Source organism: Emydura macquarii, unplaced genomic scaffold (genome assembly GCF_026122565.2).
Source record: "Emydura macquarii macquarii isolate MOO-44397 ecotype Brisbane River unplaced genomic scaffold, CSIRO-AGI_Emac_v2 contig_2805, whole genome shotgun sequence".
In the NCBI taxonomy this organism is placed as follows: domain Eukaryota; kingdom Metazoa; phylum Chordata; order Testudines; family Chelidae; genus Emydura; species Emydura macquarii.
In genome coordinates this window covers 1,025,661-1,049,496 of record NW_027132942.1, presented here as the reverse complement: position 1 = coordinate 1,049,496, position 23,836 = coordinate 1,025,661, and the positions used below count along the sequence as shown (strand labels likewise).

The 23,836-nt window shown below is 54.8% G+C and overlaps 1 protein-coding gene across 2 annotated transcripts in view; it reads right to left on the bottom strand.

Moving 5' to 3' along the window:
- The window catches only part of LOC137166177 (phosphatidylinositol 3-kinase regulatory subunit alpha-like), a 130,095-nt gene extending 113,288 nt beyond the window's left edge, over positions 1–16,807 (bottom strand). The window contains exons 1-2 of one of the 2 annotated variants that reach the window (XM_067567821.1): positions 16,590–16,807; positions 15,082–15,902 (exon numbers count right to left, since the gene is read on the bottom strand). In XM_067567821.1, coding sequence (XP_067423922.1) covers positions 15,082–15,403 — 322 coding nt within the window. In that variant the 5' untranslated portion in view covers positions 15,404–15,902; positions 16,590–16,807. Of the gene's footprint in view, positions 1–15,081; positions 15,965–16,589 lie in introns of those variants that run through there. The other variant, XM_067567822.1, reaches the window with a different exon arrangement.
- Positions 16,808–23,836: the final 7,029 nt, after the last annotated feature.

Here is a 23,836-nt window from a genome sequence, read left to right as displayed (position 1 = left end):
GGGACTGGATATATTTCACCTGCCTGATGTGGTAAAGGAAAACCTACAAATCGTTAACAAGGAAAATAGAAGGCCATAGATCCCCTTTTTTTTTTTTTTTTTAATGTGGTTTGCAGGTCCATCCGCAGCTGAAACAATGGCTCCCCAGATCCTGGCAGCTTTGATTAGGCAACTGGGAAGCCCTTTGGGTTGAGTCTGTGAGATGGGGGTGTACAAACCCCACCCTGGCAGGCAAGGGGTTAAGGAGATGCTCTGGGCCCAGGCGGCCCGCCCGGCCACAGCTGCAAAGTCTGCACAAACTGGGGGCAAGGCTTTAAAAAGGGGAGCAGAGCAGTTCAGAGGCAGGCAGGGGAAGGGACGCAGAGAGCTGCTCTTTGGGGAAAACCCTACCTGTGAGCTCTTTGCCTGGGACCTGGCAACACAGAAAACGCACAGCAGAGAGGCAGGTGACCGAGATGGCAGGCCAGGGATTTGATTAGAGCGAGTTACTCTGGGAAACAAAGGGGGACTGGGGTAAGAAGTGGTCCAGGGGAGGGCGGTGGCTTAGCACACCAAAGCATTGAGTGTAGCTTCCCACCGTTGGGCCCTGGACCAAAGCCCCAGGAGAGGGAGGGCCCAGGTTCCCACTAACCACATCACCACCCCAGGGAGAGATCTGCTGGGAAAGGCCTTGACTATTCAAGGACCCGCCCCCAAAAAAGTCTCAGTGCTAAAGGGTAGGACTGGAAACCCTTTGGGCAGGGATGCCAAAGGACCGGACTGTGCTTGCAAAAGGGAAGTACCCTGCCAAATCGTGCGGCGGCACTGTTGGTGCTGGTGCACCTCCTCAGACTGTCACAGAATGGTAGCAATTAGAGACGGAAAAGACTCCTCTGTTAGAGACCAGGCAAGAGCCAGTCTGGGTATCCAAACCTCCTTCCAGCAGTGAGGGGGTCTGGATTTGGATCTGTGCACCCAAACTTTCCCCTTTTCTTTTGGTTCCAGGTTGCATCCAAAATCCAGAGGGCTTTGCGTTCCGGTTCGGATGCAGTGGATGGTCATGAGATTTGGTCCAAGAGGGTGGAAAGCTGGCATGACCCGCTGATCTCAGGATATCCCCCCAAAATCTCATGAAAGCAACTCCTGTGATTTCAGTGCCAACCCCTGATTTAAACCCCAGACTTTAGACCAAAACATCATCTAGACAAGGATTCCCCCTTCACCCACCTCTGATCAGCTCCAGAATAGCCTTCAGTCCAATCCTATAGCACAGCTATGTCCATTGGGGGAGGGCCTAAGGAATGGGGCTTCACGGATGCTTCTTGCGAGCCTATGCCCGGGTCTGACAGATAAACGGAGAAAGGAGCAATCTAAATTCGAGCCAATTCCAGCCCTTCTGATATACCGCTGCCTGGCACACCTGGCAACAGCAGCACCGTGAAAACACGCGGGATGCTAGCCAGAGCAGTGCAAGTAGCTCAGTCCAGCATGGAGCAATAAATCCTTGCCTCGCTTCTCTGCTAATCAATCGTCCTTTGCCCCGCTCCGCAGACAGGAAGGCAAAAGAAACCGACTGGAGCAAAGCGATCTACAAAGCAGATGCGGGCTGGACTCATCCGCCTCTGGTAGGTTATGCAAACAGCAAGGAGGGAGCAGGGAGGCCGAGAGGGGGGAGAACCCAGCTGTGGAAGGACCCTGACACAGAGCACAGACAGCGATGATATCTAGGCACGGGGTGAGGGGATCCTGGCATGAGGACGACAGATCGCAGCAAAGGGGAAAAGCCTTTCTAACACAGTGACAAAGCCAGCGGCCTATCTGGTGAGCACATGTCTCTGCTCAGTTTCAGATCAATTCCCCTTTGCTGAATGCTTACACATTTCCACCAGCAACGTGGCAGGCACAGCTCCCCGGCCTTCACCCCACCCGAGGTCTGACCCTGCCTCCCACTGATGTCAACAGCAAAACTCCTAGTGCCTGCAGTGCGGCAGGATCACCCCCTGGACGCCCAGGCTTGGGGCTCTGGCCCCCGTAGTGGCCTGCAAATCCCATTTGTCATGTTGATTTCACACAGCGCTGGCTACCTGCTGGAGATCGGGGCAGGATGCAGTTTTTCTTAGGAAGGGTTGATTTTGAACGGGAAACGTGTTCTGTCATAGAAAAATCCCTTTGATTTCTACATTCTTTTTATTTATTTGCATTGTGGCTGCCTGCAGAGGCCAGGACCCCTGGTACTGTATAAACAGAACAAAACAGCAGCCGCTGTCCAAAAGAGCCGACAACCCAAGTTTCAGACAAAGGACAAAGGGTGGATACAACAGGTGGGATGAAATACACAGCAGCAGTGAGACAATATTGATTAGCACAATAAGCTTAGTGGTTGCCATTAAAAATCAACATTTATCCACCATTCCGATGCTCTGGTATTTTAGGTACTGCTTTTACCTCCTATGCTAAATACAAGGTCCCAGAAAGCACAGTGGAATCTGAGATGATGACTGGCTCTGTGGATGTGGGGAAAGCGGTGGACGTGATATACCTTGACTTTAGCAAAGCTTTTGATACGGTCTCTCACAGTATTCTTATCAGCAAGTTAAAGAAGTATGGGTTGGATGAATGGACTATAAAATGGATAGAGAACTGGCTAGAGCATAGGGCTCAACGGGTTGTGATTAACGGCTCAATGTCTAGTTGGCAACCGGTCACAAGCTGAGTGCCCCAGGGGTCAGTCCTGGGGCCACTTTTGTTCAACATCTTCATTAATGATCTGGAGGATGGGGTGGATTGCACCCTCAGCAAGTTTGCAGATGACTCTAAGCTGGGGTGAGTGGCAGATACCCTGGAGAGTAGGGATAGGATACAGAGTGACCTAGACAAATTGGAGGATTGGTTGCCAAGAAGGCTAATAGCATATTGGAAGGATGTGGACAATTGGAGAGAATCCAGTGGAGGGCAACAAAAATGTTCAGGGGGCTGGAGCACATGACTTATGAGTAGAGGCTGAGGGAACTAGGCTTGTTTAGTCTGCAGAGGAGAAGAATGAGGGGGGTTATGATAGCAGCCTTTAACTACCTGAAGGGGGGCTCCAGAGAGGATGGAGCTAGGCTGTTCTCAGTGGTGGCAGATGACAGAACTAGGAGCAATGGTCTCAAGTTGCAGTGGGGGAGGTCTAGGTTGGATATTAGGAAAAAGTTTTTCCCTAGGCGGGTGGTGAAGCACTGGAATGGGTTACCTGGGGAGGTGGTGGAATCTCCATCCTTAGAGGGTTTTAAGCTGTGGCTTGACAAAGCCCTGGCTGGGATGGTTTAGTCGGGGTTGGTCCTGCTTTGAGCTGCGGTTGGACTAGATGCCTCCTGAGGTCCCTTCCAACCTTAATCTTCTAGGAGTCTGTGATAAGATCATTTTGGCGGCCCGTCAAAGGTTATTTTGCTGAGGTAACATTGGTTTTCAGTGGCTTCACAAGTCCAATGGTGAACTACTATCACATGCAAACCCCAGCTCCTGCGCTGGGAAGAGTGGTGATGTCTCAACCGCTATGGTCCTGCCTGTTCATTTCTGAGATAGGGAGAGTCTTAAGGGTAGGGCTCTCTCTCCACTCCAGGTTACGCGTGGCTGTTATTACTGTTATTTTTTATTGCAGTACCTAGGAGCCCAAGCCCTGGCCCAGGACCTCACTGTGCTGGGCACCATGCAGACACAGATTAGAATAAGTGACTGTCACAGACAGATCAAAATTAGAGCCAGTCAATACCTTCCTAACAAACCTTTTTGCCACCCGAAAAAGGAATTTTTGGAAAAAACCCAGAAATTTTTACATAAAAAGAAGTCTGTTTCCATCAGTAACTTTTTGGGCTTTCATAAATAAGCCCTCTGAAAAACCAAAGATTACAAAATTGTGGGTCTCCGTTGCCACAAACCAAACACATTTACAATTTTTCAGCAAAAGCAAAAAAAAAATCTCAAAATGTGAGATGAAAATTGTTTTGCTGAAATGTTTCACAGGCGTAAAAAAAAAGACAGACAGACAGAAACCAGGCCAGCTGACAACCGGCGGCAAATAAAAATTCTTAGCTGGTCAACTGGAGAGTTAGGCAGAGAGAGGAAGTGCAGTGCAGTGGTTAGAGCACTCAGCTAACACTTGGAGATCCTAGTTCAATTCCCTGCTCTGCCACACTGTGTGTGTGACCTCAGGCAAGTCACTTAGCCTCTCTGTGCCTCAGTTCCCCCTCTGTATAATGGGGAGAACAGCTCAGCCCTATCTTGCTTCGGAGGGATGTTGTGAGGACAAATGCATAAAAACCACGAGATGATTAGATACCACAATAATGAGGGCTAGGTATGTACTGAAGATAAGATGGGGATGGGATACCCCAAATGTATTGTGTGCCATGTCCCCCAACAGGGAGGATAACAACCTACTACTGTCACTCCCTCAGTGGAGTTGAACTGAACTACTGTCTCAGCCCAGCTGACAGCGGGTTTGTCCCAGGTTCCCCCCACACCTGGTTAAAATGGGAGGAAGGAAACCCAGTGAGGATTAGACCACATTTTTCTTGGTTAAGACTCTGGTCAGTTTAGGCAGCAAAGCATCTCTGCACAGTCATGGCAGTGGGCAGCGTCCTCTCCTTCCAAGGGGGACTGGAGATTTCTGGATGGCAGGAATCTGGTCCAGGATCCAGAGGACACAGCTCTTCCCTCTTCTGTTTATAGAGATCTGCCATGCATTCCCACCAGCTGCCTCCCTCCATCCCGTAGTTTGCACTCCCAGCCCTGTGACCGATATAACAACCCAGTCAATGACCAGCAGCCAGTCCAATCCGCAGCCTTTCCCACGGCCTGGACTGCAAACAGATGCCTTAGCTGGTGGACAGGCAGGGTGGAGGCAGGATGGGTTAGCAGGGCATCTGGCTGCAGAGAGAGCTGGTGAATGGCTGTTACCTCATCTCCGCTTGCTGAGCTAATAGAGTCACAAGGAACCTTAGCCGCCCTATTTGCATGATGTGGCAACAGCGGACAGTCAAAATTAAAAGGGCAATCCAAAGCAATAAAGGTAGCAACAGTAGCTAATGGCTGCAGCTTCCTCTTAGCACTGCGGTCAATGGGGAACAAAAAGCCGGAATATCAGCCCAGGCAGCCTGACCCATGAGGCTTGGACCCAGCCGCCTGAACTCTGCATCAAAGCAAAGAGAAAGCCAGCACCCCCGAGACACAGTGATTGGAGCTGGTTACAAATCTGATGCGAAAAGTCTGGGGTTTTGTCAGCAAGTATTAGTTTTTGTCAACATTTTCTATGGGAAAATGTTGATTTTGATTCCTCCCCTTCCCCCAATTTTCTGAAGCAAATTGGTTGAGTCAGAACCAGCTGATTTCTTTCAAATTGACGTTTCAACGTCAAATGTCATCTCCATGTCCAAGCACACCCCTCCGACCGGCCTTCTGAAAACACACCCACAGCGCAGCCTGCGCATCTGAAAAAACAAATCTGACCACCACAAAATGCTTCCCTCTGCACACGATTCTCCCCTAGGGGAGAGGAGAGAATGGAGCACAGGTGCCAGGTGCTGACCGTGTTACTGGAAGTAGCTCAGATACTACGGTGATGTGATGAGGGCGGTGTAAGAAAAGAGAAGAGATTCCTAGGTTCCAAGGCTAAAATGGACCACTGTGCTCATCTAGTCCCAGTGTTTCTCAACCTTTGTGATACCAAAACTTTTTGATACCTGGGAACGGCTTCCTATACTGTGTCCGGGAGATCTCAGGGAGCAGTGCCGCTCCATGGACTGGTCGTTGAGAAACACTGACCTAAGCTGACCTCCTGTACAACACAGGCCAGAGGATTTCCCACAATAATTCCTACAGCAGATCTTTTAGAAAAACGTCCAGTCTTAACTGAAAAATTATCAGTGATGGAATCATAGAATATTAGAGTTGGAAGGGACCTCAGGAGGTATCTAGTCCAACCCCCTGCTCAAAGCAGGACTAACCTCAGCTAAATCATCCCAGGCAGGGCTTTGTCAAGCCGCAGCTTAAAAACCTCTAAAGATGGAGATTCCACCACCTCCCTAGGTAACCCATTCCAGTGCTTCACCACCCTCCTAGTAAAAACGTTTTTCCTAATATCCAACCTAGACCTTTCACAACACAACTTGAGACCATTGCTCCTAGTTCTGCCATCTGCCACCACTGAGAACAGCCTAGCTCCATCCTCCCTGAAACCCCCCTTCAGGTAGTTAAAGGCTGCTATCAAATCCCCCCTCATTCTTCTCTTCTGCAGACTAAACAAGCCTAGTTCCCTCAGCCTCTACTCATCAGTCTTGTGCTCCAGCCCCCTGATCATTTTTGTTGCCCTCTGCTGGACTCTCTCCAGATGGAGAAGCCCCCTGACTTTTGGTAAGGTGTTCCCAATGGTTAATTACCTTCTCTGATGACAATGTATGCCTTATTTTCACTTCCAGCCATTGGATCGTGTTAGCCCATTCTCTGCTAGACTGAAAAGCCCATTACTAAATATATGTTCTCCAGGTAGGTAAGTATAAATTGTGTTCCTATCACCCCTTAACCGTCTCTTTTTTAAGCTAAATAGACTGCGTGCCTTGAGTCTCTCACTATCAGGCATGTTTTCTAGTCCTTTAATCATGCATGTGGTTCTCTGCTGAACCCTGAAGAGAAAACATTTCATTTCAATCAAAAAAAAAAAAACGTCAAAACAGATAACTTTGACATGTCTGGATTGAAATTTTTCACATCTTTTAATTCCATGACAACTGTCTATGTTTCCACATTTCATCCTGATTCAAGACAAAAATAACTGCTGAAATAGCAGGATTTCCCGTGGAACAAGAATTCTGTTTTCGGCCCCATTCTAACGTTGATGTAAAATCATGGCAGCGCCACCCTACGGCCGGTTTCTTTCCTGTGCCTCCTACAGGGCAAGCTCTCTGGGGCAGGTACCTCTGGTCATCTGTGTTTTGTGCATCACTAATTACCCTGTCTGTGCTTAACAAAGGATGATGATCCCAGGGCAACTAACAGTAGCTTAGCCAGTCCCAAGGAAATCCACCTCGGAAGCCTCCCTCGGAGACTGCCACAAAGTCAGCTTGCTACATTGCAGGTGTGAGCTCTGCAAAGCGCTGCATTCCCACCCCTCCCCGCCTTACTTCCCTGCCTTTTCCAGACACTCTGGTTGCTCAGCCCTGATCCTGACCTCCCCCCAGCGCCCGGCACCGCTGCTGCGCGCCAGACAAGCAGGAAAACGCGGGACTGTTGCATGTGGTCTCAACGCATGCGCCAAGTCCTGGAGCATGGTGAGGGTTGAAATTAACACAGGACTAAGCGCCCTGCATGCTGCGGGCTGCAGGATGTGGGCAGATTAAACTGGGACTGGTTCCACCCGAGGGTGCAATTCCTCCCTGTGCTGAGAGTCAAGACGGGGCCCACGCGCTATCCACACCCGCTGGAAGGGGACCCTTCTCAACATAGCTCAGCAGCCTCCTCCACCAGACACTCTTTGCCTTACTGAACCCCTCGTCTTTCTTTTCTGAAAGTCACTGTGGACTAGAGGCCAGTGCACTGGACTAGGAGCCAGGAGATGTGGGTACTATTCTCAGCTCTGACCTGCTGTGGGACCTTGGGTTAATCACTGAGCCTTCCCACACTTTATCTGTCTCACCTATTTAGACTGTAAGCTTTCTGGAGCAGGGATCGTCTCATTATATGTATGTACAGCACCTAGCACAACAAGGCCCTGATCTCGGCTCGCATCAGCAAATGGTGTTGTAAGATACTATCAGTAATAATCAGTATCCTGCTCATCTCTCTGTTCCTTTCTGCGGGCTGCCCCTACACCTGGGGCGGCCTCCCTGATCCAAACAACGTACCACCTTATCTTCCTAAGAAACTGAATTTGCTCATCATCTTCCAATACCGCCCAGCCTGGTCCCCGCCTCCCACCACTGCTCTCATGGCAATAGAAACCTCATTTTAAAAGCCTTGGAACTGAGAGGACACATGCCAATCTGGCTGTTTTATCCCGGGTTTAGGCTGCATGCTGTTAGTACTGCTAACCACTGGCATTACAGTCACGCCTACAGGCCCAGCCAAGATTGGGCCCCTCTTGTGCCAGGTGCTGTACGTACATGCAGCAAGAGACAGTTTCTGCCCTGAAGGGCTTAGGGTCTAAGTCGGTGGAAGAAAGGGACAATTATGCTTCCCATTTTACTGAAAAGGAAACTGAGGCACGAAGAGCTGAAGTGAGTTGCCCACGATGACACAAACGGAGGAGGGAACTAACCCAAGTTCTCCTGAGTCCCAGTCCAGTGCATTACCCCTGTGTGTGCAGATAACGGGTGGGAGGGTGTTACAGCTGGACCCCACCTGACCCCCTGCATTAATGTACACAACTGCCTTTCATGACCCGATCTCTTTACAAGCACCCAACGCTAATATACACAACTCCTCGGATGCTGCAACACCTTTCATCTGTCTCTGGTCAGACACGAGCTTGGTTAAATAAAGATCTCTCTTCCCCAAGCTATTTCAGGTCCTACCCCAGCCTACCAAGGGAACCAAGGGTCCCCACAGATCATTATCGGAGTACTCGTCAAGCCAAACGGTACCCTGCCACATACAGCAACCAGTGATGGCAAACAAAAGAGCTTCCTGAAAAACTGAGCCCCAAGGATCTGAAAGCCATTAGCAGAGAGTTTGTGCAGACGTCCTGGACTCGATTCTGATCTCATTCTTCCTGGAAGAAATCCAAGGTGACTCCACTGACGCGTGCAGAGATCGAAGCGCCGGGACTTAGCTCTTCAGTGAACTCACTGCACTGGAGCCGGGGGTGTGTGTGTGTGTGTGTGTGTTAATTTACAGCTTGGGGAGACACAGGTGGGTTAGTTCTCCGCCAGCTAGTGTGCTACAAAGAGAAGCGTAGCCGTGATGGCAGGAGCAGAAGGAGGGACTGGCTGCCCAAGCATGGTCTCAGATGCTACCCAGGGCGGCTAGCCCTCCCATTGCCGTGGTCGCATTCCTCTGTCGCGTGTCTTCTTGCGCCGGAATTGACATGGCTGGTTCACAGGGTGGACGTACCCTTAAGGTCAGTGAAAGACACAGACTCTGTCCTTCACTCCGGTCCAGCGAGGACCTCCGCCAGACGGAATGCCTCCCTTTCCCACCACCACGGCCCAGAGGGCTTCAACCCCACGGGACCACCTTGGCCGAGAGGAGTCCGGTCTCCTGGGCCCGTGCGGTCCTTCGCCCTTTGGCGGGGTGCTCAGTTGTGAAGGTAGTCTCACTGACCTGCTGGATGGGAACAGCTCTGAGCCACGGCTGACCGGAGCCAAATGCGAAGCTGGCGACACTGATGAAATACTTCATCCAGCATTTCCACTCCATGGAGCCAGCTGCTCCCTTAAGTACACGCAGCATGAAAAATTAATTGCACATACGTCCCTCACAGGCCAGTATTACAGGCCCTTTTTCTGTGTCCAATCCACAGACAGTATGATGCTGTTACCGCTGCCGAGTTTTAGCTCGAACAATAGCAGCTCAGGCGTTTTGCTCTGGAGGTGCCTGGTTCAATCCCCGGCGTGTCCGCCCTCTCACTCCCACACGCCTTGTCAAACAAAGTGTTTAAAAAAAATCAGTCCTTCCTTGACTTACCTTCCCAGACCAGAACTCAAGCACTTAAAGGAAAGCAATTTTCCCATTCATTAGCCACAGCCGGAGAAACAAAAAACCTTGAACCTCGGGTCCCGGTAAGCACCAATGTTGTGAATTCACTTTCAGGATGGGTCCGCAGAAGGGCATGAGGGGAAACAAACACGGTTTAAAATTCTGTGTGTCAGCCCATTCTCTTGTCTCGCTTCCCCCCAGATGAAGGTCAGCAGTTCTCATTACCAAGCACCCTCTGATTCTGTGCTGCATGACAATGTAAGTTCTCATTTGTCCAGCCAGAAATAAGAAAGCCCAATTTCACCTAATGAAGTGAAACTCAGACCATTGCCAACAGCTGGGACAAAGGAAGCTTCGGGTGGAGGGAAAGAGCCTGGAGCTGTTTGTAATAACTTTCAGCTCGGCTAGAAACCGGCAGCTACTGCACCAAGAACCCACGCCCCAGCTGCTTGAGAAAAAGGGCTTCCTCTAGTAGGTCTACGCAGCAGGCTCTTCTCAAGGCAGACCAGCCGTTAATGGAAGACGCACAAATATAGCCAGTGTTAAATGCTCATTTCCAGCGATTCCCAGCCCCCGTAAATGCCCGTCCTAAAGCTAAATCAGAAATGGAATCACAGTCTGTCTTAAATAGGAGGAGTTGATTAAAGAAAACGGAGAAAACCAGACACAAACAGCTCCCCCCTCCCCATAACTCGCGTTCCAACCTTGCCTCTCCTGTTTACCAAAGAGCACACCCTTGCTGGGAACTCAGTGCTGCACCCTTCTAGTGGCTGAATAATAGCCTACAAGTGAACTATACCATTGACAGAAATACAACAAGCGGGTGGCTATGGGCTATGAGCCTTTCATGTCTAGAGACCCGGGTTCAAACTTGGATCAAGTCACTAGGGAGTACTGGCACTGGGTAGAACTAGTCAAGTACCACGAGCATGTCTCACTGTGAATATTTGTTGGGAAGTTTTTCCATGTGACAGGCAGCCGCTGTACAACACGGAACAACACCGAACAAGGCAGCCAGACCCTTCCTCCGGATCTAGAGTCCCACCCGGCGCTCGGAGCACGCAGGTAAGGCCAGCGCGCTGCTTGCTTTGCCTAGATCTCTGCCAAGGCTGACTGGGACGCCCACCGCAGGAGCACGGTAAAAATACCAGGCAGGGAAAGGGAGAGATGAACCAGGGGAGAGAGCCATTAGATACCCCCTCCTCTGAGAGCCAGGATGGAGAGGGGTAGATACCACACCGGGATGAAGCTGGTCAAAGAACATCCTGGTGCAACTCCTGACGCGGCCCAGTCGGCCCGGACGGAGAGCTGCGACGTCATAACAGCAGCCCCTTGAGGCAACGTCCCGACGCACGCGTCGTGACGATGCAACATCAGAAGGACGCTCTGCGTGCCTCAGATCAGGTCCCCATTTGAGGAAGGGGGACAGACAATAGCCTTTCCCTGCTTCACAGGGGAATATGGGAAGGATCACGCGATGCTCAGGGTGTGCGGTGATGGGGGACAGATAAGTACCGCAGATGCATGGAGAGCGAGAGGTCTTTCATCACCCGATCGACTTGTCAACCCAGCATCACCTTTTAAAAAGTCTCAATCATTGTAACAGTCTCTGGCTACTTTCCCACAGACGTTCAACCCAGACGTGGATCTGGGAGCCTGACGGGAGTTGCAGAACTGCATTCTTTGGAGCGTGGGTAGAAATCCCCCCGGAAATAAGCTGGAATCCAGCTCTGCGGGCAACCTGTTAAAAGTTAATTTACAGCAATTCCCTCTGCAGCCACTTCTGGGTCCGGCAGAATCTTTGGGTTAACGGCGTCAGCTTTAAAAACAAAGAGCGAGCGGCCAGCTATACAGACACGGCTCTCTGTGTCGGCGTGCAAACTGGGCTTGATCCGCCGTTGCCCTGCCCCTTGTCTGGGTGCTTACAGGGTTGCAAGGTAGATGCAAAATGCTGCCGTGCTGTTTCGGCAGTGGCTTAACTCATTTTGCAGCAGGGTAAATGGCTGCGAGGATGCAGGGCACAGCTGAATTAGCCCCGTTATTTGCCTGCAAACATTCCCGCCTGCAGAGCCCCGCCTGCTACAAGACAGCGAGCCGGATTCCATGCTGCACCCGGTGCATTGCCTACAGACCGGCTGGCTCAGTTTCTATGGCAGAAGTTTCACTGCTGCCGATGTGAGCGGCAGAAAGCAGCCGGCTGGGTTTGCCAATCCCAGGTGGAGTTTGCAGCAATAACAGCGAGGAAAAGAAAAATCTAATAAGGACTCCCCTTCACGTCGCTCCTCAGAGGCTAATCCTCCTTTAAATGAATCATGTTCTCTGTGGGCATCTCAGGCGTGGCAGGATCCGGCAGCACCGGATGGGGCATCGCTACCACCCTTTGCTCCCAGCCACCCCTGCTGCTTTGCAGTGCTGCGCTGTGCACGCTGAACACCGCTCATCGAGTTCAGGGAGACGGCAAGGAAGGCAGGCAACCGACATTCCAATCAGCAAAACCGTTCAATGCTCCAGCCCGTTTCAAAACGACGCAAGCCATTTTGTGAACCTGGCTCAAAATCCCTTTCGTTCGGTGCACGAAACACAAGGCAGACAGACAGATGCCCAGAGAGATACCACGCTAGTGCTTGAGATAGTTCTGCCTCGGGCAGGTCACGTGGTGTCGATCTGAATAAAACCCAGCAGAGATCCCGGCGAGGAAATGGACTGACCCTACGCACAGAGAGAGATTTATTTCTCCTTTATCACATCCTGCGGCAGAGGGGAATGAATGAACCCGGCTGGTTATTTTTGCTGGGGCGCGTTATGTAACTGCACATTTGAAGTTTTGGTTCACCCACGCCCGAACCGTACTCAGCGTTTTTTAAACATTAAGTCAGTGGGAGCCGCGTGTGTGCTCGGCCCCTCCGACTGCTGGGGCCTATTCAGGGAGGTGCCTAAATATGGAGTTAAGTGCCTCAGTTTCCCACCCAAGTTTGAAGATGTTGGCCTTAGTAACTGATCTGATATCCGTAGTACAATAGCTCCAAGAGACCCCAACCGAACTCAGAGCCCCAGGGTGCAGGGTGCCGTGCAAAGACAATGAGAGAGAGTCCCCCTGCCCCACGGAGTTTACAGACTAAATAGACAAGGCAGACACAGGGTGGATTGTTATCCCCATTTGGCAGATGGGAAACTGAGGCACAGGGTGGCTAAGTGACACAGCCAAAGTCACAAAGGGAGTCTGTGGCAGAGCAGGAAGTTGTACCCAGGTGCCCAAGTCCCAGTTCGGTGCCGTAACCCCTCTTCCCCCCAACACAAACAGCCGCATTGCCTGAAAATCAGAGAGATGTGACTGTCTTAGCAGTGAGGCCCTGCAACCTAGACAGATTTAGAAACCTGCCTGGCTTTGGGGGAAAACATCCCAGCCAGGCTGACACCCGGATCTGCCTGCAGCATGGGTGTCTCTCTGCATTGCTATGTTTACACAATCGTCCTTTCTATCCCTTCCCCTCTCCTCTGGGCAGCCAAATGGTGGGTGCGGTTTTTAACACAATCACACAGACTGTGTTCTCCTCTCGGGCTATGGAACCGCACTGACTTCTCCAGCCCATCTCCTGACTCATATGGGCCTAAATGTGGGCAGAAACTATACTCCATGCAGCCTCGTTCAAACACGACACGGATAGGGACACAGCTGACACATGCGGAAACCTAACCCAAGAACATTCCACCTGAGACTCCACCCATGCCATGCAGCAAACAGAGGCACCGGGCTTCACTGCTGAAGAATCAGTCTGCAGTCTCTACAAATATTTATACATTAACAACTCACTAGGCACCTGAGCTAGAAACGCCCTCCTTTTGCAAGTGACTCCATGAAAAGACACAAGAGGTTCGCTGCCACTTGCTTTGACCTTCCATTCAGGATTTATGGATTCTCCATATACCAAGAGCAGGTTAGATTATCAACTGATTAGCAACCAATCAAGGAAGAACGAATATAAAGCCTTCTGGTGAGAGCACAGTGTGTTCCCCTCCCTCTGTAGCAATCTGCATGGAATTGATTCAGATTTAAAGTGGCAGGACACGGAAAACGAAGGCAGGACAGAGACACAGAGGAGTGTGGATGTCACTTTGGCAAGCTGGAAAGAGAGGGAAAGGGAAAGGCAAGTGACAGAGAGGACTCTAAGCTGGGGAGGAACATGCTGTCAGTGTCTTTCCTCTGCCATCAATGGGTCCTGGAAAGGAAATCCTACACCCGGATAGTAAGGAGCATGCCTTACAGCCACACAGCTCATAGGGACATATCTGTTAAGACCGTACAGATCCTGATGTTTCTATCTGTGGTCCCCATCCCCCAAGCAGAATAACTAGCTCTTACCCCGCACTTTCCAGCCATAGATCTCAAAGCACTTGACAGAGGTGACAGCATTACACTGCGTGGCCAGTCCTACCCACTACACCAGTGCCTTACTGGGAGACGGGCGTTCCTCTAGGGTAGCATGCGACGGTATCTTTTCTCCCCTGCCTCCCCACCCACTTTTGCTCCCAGTCACATGGGGAAGGGGTGGGGCGCCTGACCCCTAGCCCCTGGGATCACTCCAGCCGTGCCACCAGTTTCTGTTTGTCCCCCTCCCCTCACAAATTCGCACGCACACCCCTGAGCTGCGCAGCGCCAGGGAAACGACCCCTTTCGTTCAGCTTTCAGCTCTACGGCCAGCCCGCTGCGGAGCGACGGGCGCGGCGCCCCCTCTGCGCCCTCCTCGCCTTAACAAGAGGAGCACGGCTGACCCTTGGCTGGGCGGGCTGAGAGCAGGGCTCTGCCCTGCCACGGGCACCGGGGGAGACCCACCCCCCAGAGGAAAACGGCGGCGAAGTCATCCAGAGGGCCCGGGATGATTTAAACCCCCAGGGCTAAGGCAGGCCCGGGTCTCGTGCGGATCGGCCTAAATCAGGAGCGACGCCACTGAAGCCAGCGGAGTTGACACCCGAGAGGAAGTCGGCGCGAGATCAGGACCGGGCATTACAACAGGCCTTCGCCGAGCGTCCCCAGGCACGCTTCCAGGGCCACATGCAGTGCCCCCCCCGGGCCCAGCGTGCTCCCACCGGCTGGCACTGCTCTGGGGGGGGGCTCTAAAGACCCAGAGCCGTGTGTTGAGCAGGCCCCTGATTTATACGGGCCCAGGCGAGCTTGACATTTGGACCCGGCTGCACGTACCCCACCCGCTCCCCTCTGCACCCTCCGGTGGGGCCCTTGACGGCTTGTCGAGCAACCACTTTCTGGGGGGCACCTGCCAGTTTTGATCCACAGAGCCCTCGGGGGTTGGGGCCCAGTGGCCTGACCTCTCCCCCCTCCCGGCGCTGAACGTGGGGCTGGAGGCTCCCCACGACACCCCCCTCCCTCCCCTTGCAGCCACCCCCATCTGGCGGCTGCCATCCCCAGCTGGTACTCACCCCACAGCTGGCTGGTGGGGGTCCCGGTGGGGGTGGGGGGCACGGGCCTGGGCCTCGCCTTGAGCGCGGCGGCCACCAGCCGCACGGGGCCCAGGTACTCCACGTAGGTGCCCGGGAAGTCACCCCACTCCTTGGTGCGTTCGTTGAAGCCGTTCAGCCAGCCCTGGGGGCTCCTTTCGGCCCCCTCCTTGTAGTCAGCCAGGCCCAGGACCCCTGCCTTGCTGACGGTGAGCAGGTCCCCGGGGCACAGCGCCAGGTCCTCCTCCCGGTCCTTCCGGTACTCGTAGAGCGCCCGGTACTGCAGCCCGTCCGACGAGGCCATGGCGGGCAGCCGGAGGCCACGGGGCGGCCGTGGGGTGTTCGTAGCCGGTCACCCGCGCGCTAGGTGCTGTCCGCTGGCCCCAGCTGGCATTGGGAGGTGCAGAGAGAGAGGGCGGAGAGCTGGGATGAGCGGCGGGTGGTGGGGGGCAGGCGGGGGCGAAGAGAGGAGCTAGTTAGAGCCCTGCCAAGAACTCCTAGCTCCCCCCGTGGGCACTGCCGGAGTCTCAGCCCTGGCCGCCAGCCTCCCCGTCCAGGAATGCTGGGATCGGAGGCCGCTCAGAGGGGTCAAGAGTGCGCAGTCATCAGCCCAGCCCTCCGTAATAATCCCTGCAGGCCGGCGGTGCCATCCGCTGCCAGTGACGCGTGTGGGGAGAAGCCAATCTCGGCCACCCGTTTCTCCCCAACTCGGGTGCAATCAACCACGCCCGGACGCTCTCCGTCTTCCCCAGCGACGATACCCGGGACCCTGTCCTCTCAGCAGTCCCCCGCCCGGTCCGGCTCTGCAGGAGAGAAAGACAGCGTGTTAATGCGCCTCAGCTCACCATCTCGCTACACCAACGGAGCCCAGCTTCCCACCCAAAACGCCAGGCTGGGACCGCAAGAGCCGGGCAGCTCATCCAGACCCTGCTCCCGAAGGGATCAGATGCCGCGGGGAAGAAAAGCAGAGGTCAGAGGCTGGTATGGAGGAGAAACTGGGCACGGCGCCTTTTCTCCACAGGACATTCATTAACGCACAACTCTTCTCCAGAGCTCTGCTGAAGAGCCTTCGCCTGGATCTGGTTAGATACGCTGAGATGAGGAATTTTTTTTTGGGGGGGGGGGGGGGGAGGAGAAAATTGCTCCAGGGAGACAGCTGCCCGGGTAAGACTAAACCCACGTAAAGTCAAAGCAAAGCGATTCCACGCAGCACTCAGCGAAAACCCAGGCACTTAGGAGACAAGCCCGTTGGGATCCTGTTCGTCGCCTCCCCTTCGCTCCGCTGCCCACCACCGCACGTGCCCATCTCTTTGGAGCAGAACATTGCTAGCAGCATGGACTGGAGGCTGCTTTGCCCCCCGCCACGGAAACACACACACGGATCCGCTTCCCAACGCCTCCCACCCGTGCCTGCACCGCCGCAGCCTGCGTCCGCCTGCACCAACTTAGCCACGCTGCTGCAACTCCTCCGAGAAGCGCACGCCTCTCACCACTCAACGCCAGGCATGTCCCGGCTCCGTCGCCTGCAGCCACCCGAGGCTCCCTGCCAGCCGAGGAGAGCAGGGACGGCTGTGCTCGGACGCTGCCAACGATCTGCCGTGCCCCCCACCGCCACCCCCAGCCCCCCTCCCTCGGTGAAGAGCGTGCGAGGCCAGGTCCTTCGAGCAAGACACGGCTGCTCATCTCCCTTCCCCCGGCTCAGACCCCTTTACGCTCCCGCACGGCTGTACAGAATTTATAGGGTGATGTCAGCAGACACACCTCCTCGCTGGCTGTGATATATCGGTCTTTGCTGCCACAGCAGGAGGAAGCCGGGGAAGGAGGGAGGGAATAGGCAGCAAGCAGAGAGAGAAAGTTAAGGGGATGTGAGAAGAAGGCAGGCCCCGCGCGGCTCGGGTCCAGTTGGAGGTTAAAAAGAGGCAAAGCCGAGGGAGAGGAGGAAAAGATCAATCGAGGGGGAGGAAAAGAGAGGGCGCAGCAAACAAAACCAGCAGGAGGGAGGGGAAATGAGGAGGGAAAAAGGAGCCGGGGGATGCAGCGAAAGGAGATGATCCGCAGGGAAAGGTCAGGCCCAGGTAGATCAGGGCAGGGGAGGGATTAGCTAGGGATTATCCAAATCCCGTTACATGAATTGCTTCGCCGGGGCAGGTTTGGAATAGCACAGGGCGCTAATCCCAGCTGTGCAGTGCCGGCCTGCAGCATCTCCCGGCCCCGAGCAGAGGGGACGGCCAGTGCATTTAGCTGAATGTGGTCTAAGCTTTGCTGGTTTTTTGGTTTTAAATCCTCTCCCCCCACCCCTCCTTCAAACCTACCTAGAGGCTCCAACGGAGATCAGGGCCCCATCGGGCCGGGCACCGTCCACACCCCTGGTGAGAGATGGTCCCTGCCCCTCAGAGCATACAGACTGACTTGACAAGACAGACCAAGGTTGGCAGGGGAAACTGAGGCTCAGGGCAAAAGGGCGGGGGTCAGCAGCACAGCTGCATGACAGACGTGAGCCAGGTCGCTGAGCACGCGACCAGAAGGTGCTCGACGGCTCCGGCAGCGGGGGCGGTGTAGGAACCCCTGCGGAAAAGAAGGGAACCCAGGCGTCCTGAGGCCCGCTCAGAGCCCTGCCAGCTGGATCTGTCCCCGCTGAGTCGCACACTCCAGCACCGGTGAGGCAAGCGCAGCGCGAGGACTTCTGCTAAAGGCCGGTCCCGTTATCACCCCCTCGCCCCGTCCTGCGCCGCTGGTCGCTGTCACATAGCGGCTGTGCCCTGCCCGGCACCAGGGACACGGCTACTCCACACTGTCAGGTGCAGGCCGACTCCCACATTGCTGTAAACCAGCTAGCCCGGGTAACGAGAGCAGGAAGGATGCGGTGACATGATCCTGAGTGCCCGTACCCGTCCCGGGGCCACACCAGCCCAGGGAGCCAGGCCACGTGCTTGAGCTGCCCCCTGTAACGGGCTGTCAGCGAGCCTGCCCTGCATCTGCTGCTTTTCTCTTCCACAAAACCCCATCAGAGACCCGTGACCCCGTCACCGCCGGGGCAGGTTTATCGACAAGCCGTGCTCCCACCCGCACGTCTCCGACACAGCCTGCCCCCTTTGCGCTTCAGCCCGGGGAGGAAGCGCCACAGATCTGCGTCCACTGCCCAGCTCTCTCCTGCCTTCCTATCAGCCCTTCATACAGCCCTGGGCTAATGGGGCTGGCAGCTGCCTTGAATTGTCCCATTCAGTGCTGGTTTTCTGCGTAATAGGGGGCGGACTCAGCACCCTGTCACCCCCCTTCACCTCCACCGTTACCTGCGTGAGCTAGATTAAAGCGAACGTCTGGCTTGCGAAGGTGTGCTTGACCATGCTGTCCTTTGCCATGTAGACAGACCCACAGATTGTGAGCTCCCGGGGGCAGAGACGCTCTTTTGTGACTTGCCTGTGCAGCAACTAGGCCCTGGGTCTTGAGCGGGGTTGCTGGGGTGATGCTGTAACCCAGGTGATGGAGGGAGAGCTGGTGGGCACAGGGACCGTTGCACGCTCAGCAAGGGATTTTCCCTAAGGAATGACAGGAAATCAGCCTGGATGAGCACAGGGGAGAGTGGGAACTCCCCCAAGCCAAGACACTGTGGGCTGAGCCCACCCTGCCCATCGGCATGGCTCACTCAGCTTCCGAAGCAACCACTGCATAGCACACATGGAAAGGCCAGGGAGCTGGAGTTAACCCCTCGTACACCCGCCGGGTCGCCCCCGGCACCCTGCGTTTACATCAAGGCCCTGATCAGCACAGAGCCCCCGTGCATCAGCCACCCGTGCAGTGAGCAGAACAGGGTCTCGGACCCAGATCAGCAGGTTTGACTCTGGAGATACGCCCCCCAGCTATGTACTCCGTTAATGCTGAGGGTGGATCAGGCACCAGGGAGGAGGAAGAGAGCTATTTAGGCAAGATGCATCACGTTGTGAGGGCTAAGTAAGTACATAGAAGGTTAGGGACAAAAACCAGGCAGAGAAGCAGCCTCCTGGTTAGCTCTGAATTACGGGGCCAGACCTCGACACTTCTCACATCCCCGTTCGCCCCGCATGGGCTCTCCTCCCTCCTGGCGGGGCTTTCCGGCCAGTGCAGTCCCTGGGAACGGACAGCCCTGGAGGCCAGGTTCCTCCGTCCAGCCCTGAGCAGGCAGGCGCAGAGCCGCCTTCCCACGCTGTCCTGCTAGGACACCGAAGAATTCACGCGCCCCCGTCCCTTTGTTGGCAGCTTGCCGCTGGCACAGTTAGCACAGCCTGCTGCAGAAGCCTGGCACAAAGCACCCGCCGGCTCAAAGGAACGCAACAGGCACCTTTGGGTCTCTGCTCACGGGCCCCGGCTCAGGCCCCAAGACTCCACGGGCCAGTTACTTCCTAGCCTGACGCTGACAATGTGGGGCTGGTTTTCACAGCCCGGCCTCTGGCCTCCTCCCCCCAAATGGTTCCACGTGGGCTGTACACAGACTGATGCCCTACTGAGCCACCCTGGCCGCTTGATCTAGACCCCCGGGGCGAGACCCCATTGCCCCCTCACTCGGATAGAGCCGGCGGGGTAGAGAACGCCACCAGTCGTTTGCGGGGAACGTCCCCCGTCTTCCTCTCTCCTTTCCGGGGGAGAGGAGGGGGGAAGCATGCAATCCTTGGCAAACTGGGAGACGGTTGTCGTCACAACTCCACTTATGGCAAATCATTCGGCGTGGGAGCCGTCTCCCCGGAGGGCCACGTTTCCCTGCTGAAAAGAAGCACCTGCAGGCACCCTGGTGAAATGTAAGCCGGGCGGGGGGGAGGGCAGGGAAGGGCCAGCCAAAGCCTGCAGAGATGGGACGCCCCCCCCGTCAGCGGGAGTTCCAGCAGTCTGGCAGCACGGGCTGCATAAAGCACATCTAAACTGCTGATGGGAATCGGGGGGGAGGCACGCGGATCTCAGATCCATCCTCCTCCTAGCCCTCTGAAACATCCAGGCAAGTTCCTAGGCCAGGGCGACCGTCCCTCTTTTAGGGCCATGAAAATAGCGAAGCCGAGCCGCTCGGGTGCAAAGCCCGAACGAGCGGCCCCCCCCATCTGGAAGCTGAGGCCGCACTGAGCACGCTGCAGGTGTACGCGTCGGGCCTGGCGAGCAAGAAACGTGGCCTGGCACCCAAGCCTCCTCCACCGCGGATTTGTCCTTCCCAAGGCAAACGGTGGAAGCGTCGTCACTGGGAACCAGACACGCCCGAGCCCTAGCGAACAAGCTGCAGGGAGCGTCGCAGAACGCAGCCCTCGTTTTGAGAGCGAGCCCCCTTCCCTGCCCGTCCACGGCCTGCGGATCCCACCGCCCCCCTGCCATAGAAGAGCACCGCTGGGGAAGTGAGCGGCCCCTTAACACGGGTCTCAATAGACGGGGAGGCACTGCTTAGATCAGTAGAGACAGGCCAGAATCCTAGGGTACGTACCCTGCACAGCTCCCTGGATGCCCAAGCAGCGCCTGCCGTGTCTACGCTGCTCTTTGTGGCAGTGTGGTGTCCCGTGCCGGAGCCTTTCCCCACCTCCTCCCGTTGCCAGAGCCTTTCACCGCCTCCTGCAGCTACACCTACCCTCCTTGCCATTGCCAGCGTAGACGAGGCCGAAGAGTGGCAGAATCAAGCCCACCAAACGAGAGGAAGGATGGTCCAGTAGTTAGGGCCTTAAACTTGGACTCTGGCTAGCTGGGTTCATGACCTGGGGGAAGTCACTTAGGGCCAAATTTTCAAAGGTATTTAGGCTCCGAGGGGGATTTCAGCACAGCAGCTGCTGCCCCTGACTGTCAATGGGAGTTAGGCGCCTCGCCTACTTTTACACTTCTGCAAATGCCATGAGCACCTCTCTGCATGGTTAGGTACCCAAACCCCTTTGTACGTCTGGCCCTCCGTCTCAGAGCAGCCCTTCCCTCCCGCCCAGGACAGGGTGACAGGGAACACATTAAAGATTGCCAGGCGCTCGGATACCACAGCAATAGCAGGGCAGAGAAATACCAGCAATAAACAGACTTATTTCCAGGTGGAAAAGCGAAGCCAGAGTCATTCAAGCAAACCCCTCTCTGGGGATCATGAGCACACGTACTGTGACTGCAGCAGGGTTTCCATGCCTACGGTTCAATGTATCGCACGCTCTGCTGTCTCTGTTTCCTCCAAATATCGATGTAAAGATTATTAAACATCATACCACGCAAGGGATCCCCAGGGGTGTTTTTAAGGCCTTCTGTACAGAACATTGCTTTGGTGGCGCACTGACAACGCAGTTTAAACCCAAAATGGAGAGTTTAATAAAGCCGAATGGGAATCAAAATGTTTCCATGAAGTTATAGGAAGAATGAGCTTTATCTATGGAAACAGTGCCTGCATTTTTGTGCACCTCTGTCTACCACATGGGTGAGACCGATACTGGAATTGTGTGTCCGGTTCTGGTAGCTGCATTTTTACAAGATGGTTGAAAACTGGAGAGGGTACAGAAAAGAAGCCGGGAAATTATCCGAGAGCTGGAGAAAATGCCTGACAGTGACAGACATAAAGGGCTGATCTGCTTAGCTCATCAAAAAGTCCAAGCGGTGGCTTGATTCTGGCGTGTAAGTACTTTCACGGGGAGAAAATATCAGATACTAAAGGACTCTTTCCTATAGCAGAGAAAGAAAGAACAAGAACCGAACAAATTCAAATGGGAAGTGAGGTACAGATTTTTAACTGCGAGGATGATTAAGTACTGGAACAAACTACCAAAGGATGCGGTAGATTCTCCATCTCTTGAAATCTTCAAATCAAGACTGGATGCCTTTCTGGAAGATCTGCTTTAGCCAAACATAAGAAATTGGGCCCAATGCAGGAACAACAGAATGAAATTCTCTGACCTGTGTTTATGCATCAAGTCAGCCCAGATGATCTCATGTTCCCTTGTAGCCTGAAAAACGATGAAACTTGGAGACAGCTGCATTAGTTTAGTGCTGGAGAACCAGCAAGCAAAACCAATTGTAAACAGACCGGTTCAGCATCAGGGAAGGGCCAGACTTAGAGGGCACTAATGTTAAAAAGGGAGAACCCTCCCCCCAAATCCAGCCCCTCACCCAACAGATTTCCACCTCGTACGCTGAATGGGGCTGGGTTCCTACAGCGGAGGGATGAAAACCGAACAAGGCTTTTTTTTTTGGCACGGTTTGATCTGTGCTTCTGGGGCTGGAGGAATTCCAGCCCCGCCCGACTTCCGAGCACTGATTGTTATGTGCAGCATGGCAGCGCTGAGAGTCGAGGCCCCGCTGTGCAAACGCACGCCAAGAGACAGAATGGCTCCCCAGAGCTCCTGCTGGATGGACACAGGGGAACCAGTCACAGAGAGGGGAGGAGACATGCCCAAGGTCACCCAGCTGGTCAGTGGCAGAGCTGGGACGAGCACCCCGATCTCCTGAATCCTAATGCAGTGCCCTATCCACTCGATTACCCAGCCCAGGGCCAGGAGCCCATCCTCTGCAGCAAGCAGGGGGCAGACAGGGCCTGCCTACCACCCGCCAGGCACCCCCTCCACCTCCATGCTGAAATCCGTGCATGCAAAGCCTGCACTGCGCCGTAAACGTGTAATGCATTCCCAGGCGGCGCAGCTGGACCCTGAGCTGTCACTGCACATTAGAGGGACAGGAAGAACGCGTGCACGGGAGCAAGGGCGGCACGGCATGTAAGTAAAGTTATTCCCAAGGAAACAACCCCCGTGGGTCGGTTCCAACTCGGGGGTGAAATGTGCCAGCCCTCGCCCCTCCACGGCTTCCCGGGTTGGAGGAAGGATGGCCCAGTGGTTAGGTGCACTGGGTTGGGCACAGCCCCTCGGGCACATCTACACTCCTGGCAGTGGCGTGCAGAGCACATGCACCGTGCGCCCCCCAAAGCCTGGGTATAAATAGCAGCGTAGACGGTAAGATGCCGCGTAGGGGAGTAAAGACGTGCCTGAACTCCCGGGCCTAAGGTCTGCACGCTACACCGCCCAAGCAGTGCTTCTGCTGCCGACCACAGCCTTCCACCGACACCTGTCGCTGCATGCCACAGCACGGACGCAGCTTGCTTTTCAGGCAGCGGGTAGCCATGCGGGCCCGGCCCGCTGCCCTCCGTGGTGGGCAGTGTAGACACAGCCGGTGTCTCTCAGGTCCCCACCTCGGCAATGGGGATGAAGGCCCGGCCCTGCCTCACGGTGGGGTGTGAGGATAAACGCATGCAAGATTGGATGTTGCTCAGATGCCATGGTGATGGGCAGAGCCGTAACCAGGCGTTTCAGCACCCGGGACAAGCAAGCATGTCTGCACCCCCAGCTGTTTTTATTAGACATTTTCCACCCCGTTTTTCCACCCAGAGGTGACACGTAACTGTTGATGGTGGGGGGGGGGAGGCACCATAAAAAGGGGGGGGAGGCTCGTGACCACTCCACCGAGGTTTTCAAACAGTGGAAGAACGTTTGGGGGGAGGGGGGCGAGCCTTGACGCCAGGTGGGTCAGCCCCGCATGGTGGGAGTTCCCTGTCCACCCCCTGACTCATCTCAGCGGGCCACCCAGCCCGTCTGGATGGGGGAGGGGGGGCAAACCAAAAAAATCTGGGAGGCATATGACCCTCTGGGGCCCTGCCCCCACATCACCTGTTTCTGGCCCCTCAGCTTTTCCCCCGGATGACTGCCCCGCTCACCCTGCCCTGCTGCTGGGGGCTAGAGCAGTCTCTGAGCTAGAGAGATGGAGGGTCAGGGCCTAGGTTGAA